Source organism: Carex rostrata, chromosome 19 (genome assembly GCF_964058835.1).
Source record: "Carex rostrata chromosome 19, lpCarRost1.2, whole genome shotgun sequence".
Lineage (NCBI taxonomy): Eukaryota > Viridiplantae > Streptophyta > Magnoliopsida > Poales > Cyperaceae > Carex > Carex rostrata.
In genome coordinates this window covers 6,062,651-6,068,650 of record NC_135936.1, presented here as the reverse complement: position 1 = coordinate 6,068,650, position 6,000 = coordinate 6,062,651, and the positions used below count along the sequence as shown (strand labels likewise).

The following is a 6,000-nucleotide window of genomic DNA, read 5'->3' as shown; positions in this document are numbered from 1 at the left end:
ATGCTATAAGACAAAATAACACGTTATAGCGCCATAATTTTTATGGTCCAAAAATACTATAATACGGCTATAGAACACTACTTAGAGCTTACAAAAAAAAAAATTAATTACTTCTCAGTTCTCATTTTCAGTTTTCAGTTATATACGGGCGAGTGGACCAGTTCCATCCAACAACAGAAGCGAAATATATAGTAAATTTCCAGAATCGTACCCGTCGAGCTTGGTTCCGGGACCCACCTGATCCTGGCCGTTTATTACCAATAACCACCAAAGTATGATCTGATCGAGCGGTCGCACACCTCTCCATTTCCTCGAAACAGAGCAGCAGATAAATTCCAAAAGTTTCACCTCCTTTTCCTTTACTCGCTCTTCCCTTGTTCTGTGAACCCTTTTTCCTAACTCACAGTTCTAGAGCTGAGAAAGAGAGACAGCAATTAAATGGAAGGCAAAAAGCAAGAGACAGCAAATGATGAAGAAGGAAAAGAAACGAGCTCTTCTCAGAAAAGAGGAGACCAGAGGGGCCTGACAGCAAAGGAGGAGTTCCTGGGTCTGAAACTGCGGAGAGGCATAACAGCCACAGGGAGAAAACCGGGTGGCGGGGTCCACACACCAGTGCCCACGTGGAAGATGGAACCTGACGATCTGGTTGGAGAAGAAGGACCAGAGGGGGTTGCTGACGAGGTGGGACCCAGCTCTGATAAAGGGAGGCGGAACTCCGTCTCAGCGAGACAGCTCGGGGCTAGCCTGTGGGAGATCCAGAATTTGGTGCCGCGAAACAAAAACGGGAGTAGAGGGAGCGTGAGCGGGGCCCACAGGCAGAGGCATGGGAAGGGGGTCGAGGATGAACCTGGAGTGGAGGATCGGGTGAGTTTTTCTCTCTTATTTGAAGAAACTGTTTTTTGTTTTTCCGATAATATGTGCGGTGGTGAGTTGGTACAAGCGAAGATCTTGTCTTCGTTCACAAATTTCATTATATGATTTATCTGAATTACCTTTGTACCTGCTACCTCTTTTATTTGAATTACTATACAAAAAGTGTGGCTCTGTACCTTTTTTGGTTTTGTCTGTGCTTATGCATGTGTTGATGTGGGATTAACTGAAACTGTCCCTTGCACTTTTTCTAAATTGATGTTTGCATCTTGAGCTCTTATCTTTATTGTTTTTTTTAAAATCTGAGGTATATTTTCTCAGTTAAAGGTGTCCTGCAGTAGAAACTCAGGGTAAGGCGACAGGTCATGTTTGTGCATATCGGCATTAATAGCCGTAATGGCACAAAAACTGGTGGCATTGACATACATTTACTGAACCTGAGCACACAGTACCAAAATATACTTCGTGTAGAACTTAATTGAAGTGTTCAACATTTAGTCGAGCCTGAATTTATCAGAATGGAACTAAAAATAAGTCACAAGAAGAGAATTGGATGTTGCGGTTTCAGTTCTGTTGGTAGACAAAATATGGATGCATTGCACTATCAGCCACATAAGGATGTGTCACAATATGTTTTTGGTCTTTTGCGAATATAATATCCAACAATTTAATAATTGCATAGTTGACTGCATTTTTTGTGTGGTATAAAGTGTAATTAAATACCATTCAACAACTTAATAATTGCATCCATGACTATGTAATTTTGTCATTATTTGCTGATGACTGCATATTAACAGGAATGTTTGAGGCTGACTTAAATAAGCAAAATTGCCTTATTGATTCATTCCAATTTCCAACTACCTTGTGAAGAAGAGAAATAGTTTATCGTTTTGTAGTTAAGTATAAATTAGTAATTTGATATTGTTTTGATAAAAAAAATATTTAATATTATAATGTTTTGATATTAAACTTCTGTTGCAACTGTTATACTTGAATTTAGTTTTTTCATTGCCGTAGTTTAAAGTAAGAAAAAGTATTATGACATGCCTTTTCCTTCCACTAAAACTGTGCAGACCTTAAAAATATGATTATTCAAGTGACAATAAATTGATGGACGTTATTGGAATGAACCTTCCTATCACATTATTTGCAATTGTAATTAGGTGCTTTGTATTATCTCCGAAAATTCTCTTATATATTCTTATATTTTGGCCATATGAAATGCACCAATCATGCTTCTCTGTTTAAATTATGATTATGGTCTGTATAAATAGCCTGTGTTCTGCTCCTCCCCTCGCTGCCCCTCGTGCCTGTTATGTAACTTCTTTTATCCCAATTTTTCAGCCGAGGAGTTCTGCTAGTTTGAGACAACACAGGATGGATTCCTTGGAACAGCACAGAGTAAGAGAGAGAGGTAGTCGAGCACCGTTTTCTGGCTCGCAGGCCAGTTACTGTAGTTCCATTGGGGTATGCTTCTGATTTGTCCATTTTCAATTTTCTTTTCCTCAACTTGGATAGCATAGCTGTTTTTAGAATATGTTCATCTGTTATGTTTTTTGTTACGTTTGAAAAATCATTTTATTGTTATTGTTATGAAGCAATTATGTCTCAGTCAAGTTAGTTACTAGTCTATCCCATTTAGCTTTTTGGCAAACCAATAGGTACTTGTATGATCCACAAATAAGAATAGTATATTATAGTTTTTTTTTTCTTTTCTTTTTGTAACCTTTTGGGATTGATAAACGATTCAATATTTTTGTAACCTTTTGTGATTGTCATCAACAAATTGTCAAACATTAAAATAAAAAATCAACCCCTTAGATCTTTTCAAAATTCGTTTTCTTTTCCTTATTCACCATTTATACATTCAGGCAGCTGCAGTTAACCCCGCAATGACGCCGAGCTGTTCCTCTGAAATTATCAAAACAAAGCATGGTGAGGGGCGGTACAACCTTAAAACCTCGACTGAACTCCTCAAAGTTCTAAATCGCATCTGGACCCTTGAAGAACAACATGAATCACACAATTCTCTTGTGAAATCGCTGAAGGTCGAGTTGCATAATGCTCACCTGCGTGTAAAAGAACTGGAGGGGTTACTAAAACATGTTTCAGCAGAAAAGTTGGTTAAAAAATCAAGAGAGAAGGAGAAAGTCAAAGAGGCAGTACAATCATTACAAGAAGAAGTGCTGGAAGAGAGGCGGGTGAGAAAACACACTGAGAGTTTAAATAAGAGATTGGGAAAAGATATGAATGAATTGAAAGGGGCATTTTTGAAAGCTGTAAAGGAATTGGATAAGGAGAAAAGGGTAAATTCCCTTCTAGAAGATTTATGTGATGAATTCGCAAAGGGGATTAGGGATTATGAAGAGGAGGTTAGGCTTTTAAAACAAGGGAATAATTATAATGATCACAGCCAGAAGTTCGATAGATTGATTTTGCATGTTGCTGAGGCATGGCTAGATGAGAGGATGCAAATGCAAATGGCTGAGGTAAGGGGGGACCTAGTTGAAAAAAGTGCAATTGTAGAGAGATTAAGCGGTGAATTCAAATCTTTTCTTCATTCAAGGTTAAGTTCTCACAAAAATAATATTATTAATAATAATGGTGGTAACTTCAGGCGCCAATCGCTAGAATCAGTACACTTGAATGGAACAACAAGTGCCCCTAGGGTTGCTGATGAAGATGACAGTGATTCGGTTGCGAGTGATCTGCATTGCTTTGAACTTGACATGCGTGCAAATGGCAAGCCCTCGAACAGCAAGGCCAAGTCACATTCTAGTGCTGAAAAAATAATAAATGTCAAGGAAATAAAGTCTGCTGATATGGGGCAACAATTGTATGCCTCTGACCCTCAACGCAGTGTGCAAAGGAAGCTACCGTACTTGGATGATGTGCGCAAAACCATTTCATGTGAAATTGAGGGAATTGAAGGGAATCTGCATAGAAAATTTGAAAAATCATCCGAACTGCCGCCTGGGTTTAGAGATAATACATTAAAGGCGAAGTTGATTGAAGCGAGGTTGCAGGGGCGGAATGCAAGGTTGACGGTTTCTGATGTTTCTTCGGTCTCGATGAAGTGACCACGTTGCATCTTACCTCGATGTATGTGTAGTTTTGGATTGGTGGTAAGTTGGTCACTGGAGTTTTGTGAAATAAGAGAGAATTGTCACTAGGTTGTGTTTGTATAGTGTATTAGTACCACGTAACATCTTCTTATTGGTTTTCCATTTATATTTTGGATGCCCTTTTTGTTTTCCTTTTCTTGTGATTCCTGAGGAGTTGTGCCTTTTCTTTTCTTTCCTTAGGCTTCATACAATAAAATTTTTCACTGCTATTTTGTGTGCGCACATTTCACATAAAACATTACTAAACATTAAACTATTAACTGAAAGTAGTCGTGTATAATGTCGGTAACTTTTTTTTTCTTTTTATGTTAGTCTCACTTTAGTTGTTCTCAAGTAACTCGAGACGAGCTTTTGGAGCTTTGCCTATATTGTTCACCATTTACAAAATACTCCAACTTACTTTCATGAATTATACTGGTTTCGATTTTATTGCTCAGACACTGATCTTTATCTCTTCCCTTTTCCATCTACTTGCTAATTTAGGGTTTCTGTAATTTCTTAATTACATTAGATTGAGCTCCAGTAAATTGTATAATAGGAGGTTAGTCCTTCATCATGAGCTGCAATTTGGTCTAATTAAATGTTAAGAACCTCAAAGCTTCCGTTTTTATTGTTTGCTATTGGCAGGTAACTTCGTCCCATACAAATTATTTTTACATATCACTATTTCCAGAAATCTACTTTTTTTAAGAACAAAAAACACTATTGTACTAATTTAATGATGATGAAACTGCTGCAATCTGTGCAGGCTCTTCAATTGGTTCACAATCCGACCGTGTCAATGTGATTTCATGGTCTTCTCTAAAAAAATCTGTTACACCTTTTGCATTGTTACAGAACACTGATTTCTAATGTTAATTAGTTGATACTGTGTTTCATCATCATTAAATTAATACAGTGATTTTTGTTCCCGAAAAAATGTTGATTTTGGAAAATAGTAGTGCTATGTAAAAATAATTTGTAAGGGACCAAGTTACTTTCCAATATCAAACAATTAAAAAAAATGGGCTTTTCATTTGCTTACCTTTTAATTAGACTCAATTACCTGATAGAAATGAGGAAGAAAGGAGACCAAATTACCTGGTAGAAAAGAAATCAGACCCATGTTTTGGTTAATCTGATACCAAACAATATAAGTTAACATAATATATGCCCTTATACCTCTTAGCATGAGAATGTATTGTGCCAGTCAGATGCTCGAACCCTAAGAAGAAATAAACGTATTTTTCTAACTTGATATTTCGTCAGACAATTTCTCAAAATTTATTATTAACATTATTTAAGATCAGCTTCTAATTAGTTAAAAAGGATATGCAAATATAATATAAAGTGCCTTATTTTTCTGTATTTTGATGGAATTGTATCATAATTATATTTTGCACATTACTGATAAAAAAAGTTAAATATTTTTCCTCTTTCATCATTTTTATTTGTAGCATTTAACATTTGTCTTTTGTAAAGGAAAAAAATTGAGTCTTGAAACTAAATTTTGCATTTAGGCTTTTGTCAGAAAAATCGAAACCTTAAAACTAAATTTCTCTCTTACTTTTTTTTCCCTCTCTATGCAAGGTTGGTTAATAGCAGAGTTTCAGCTTTTGATTGCTTATCTCCCTGTCTATCCGTCTGTGTCAAGCTTCGAAGAGGTATATTATTGTCTTTAATTCTGTGCTCTTATTATTCTTTGTCAATTAGGTTGCATCATAAATGGTTTTAGTCAACCAAAGAAATCACCAATTTGTTTTGATAAATATGCAATTTACTTCTCAAATCTTCAATTTAGAATCTGCTTTTAGCAAGTGAATAAGAAATTTTGCACATAATTTCTTATTTTTTATAACAATAATATGCATACAAGTGTACATATTTTCCTTCTTATGCAAAATAACTACATTTTTTGCACAGATTATATCAAGTTAGCAGAAATTTTTTATAATTGTGTTTTGCAATGTGTCATGATTGCTTATTAGAATTGAGCATAAACTGTAAAATATATATATATTATAAA

General features: G+C 35.8%; 1 protein-coding gene across 1 annotated transcript; it reads left to right on the top strand.

Annotated features, from left to right (window-relative positions):
- Positions 1–355: 355 nt before the first annotated feature.
- Positions 356–4,204, top strand: LOC144571636 (uncharacterized protein At5g41620-like). Its single transcript, XM_078320986.1, has 3 exons — positions 356–864; positions 2,215–2,337; positions 2,742–4,204. Exons 1-3 carry the CDS (start codon positions 439–441, stop codon positions 3,948–3,950), a joined length of 1,758 nt encoding a protein of 585 aa, XP_078177112.1. The 5' UTR covers positions 356–438; the 3' UTR covers positions 3,951–4,204.
- Positions 4,205–6,000: the final 1,796 nt, after the last annotated feature.

Excerpts from the sequence above, each read along its gene's own strand:
- LOC144571636 (XM_078320986.1), top strand. The coding sequence starts at position 439 with ATGGAAGGCAAAAAGCAAGAGACAGCAAATGATGAAGAAGGAAAAGAA. Across the intron at positions 865-2,214 it reads AACCTGGAGTGGAGGATCGG|CCGAGGAGTTCTGCTAGTTT; the intron begins GTGAGTTTTTCT and ends CCAATTTTTCAG. Across the intron at positions 2,338-2,741 it reads GTTACTGTAGTTCCATTGGG|GCAGCTGCAGTTAACCCCGC; the intron begins GTATGCTTCTGA and ends TTATACATTCAG.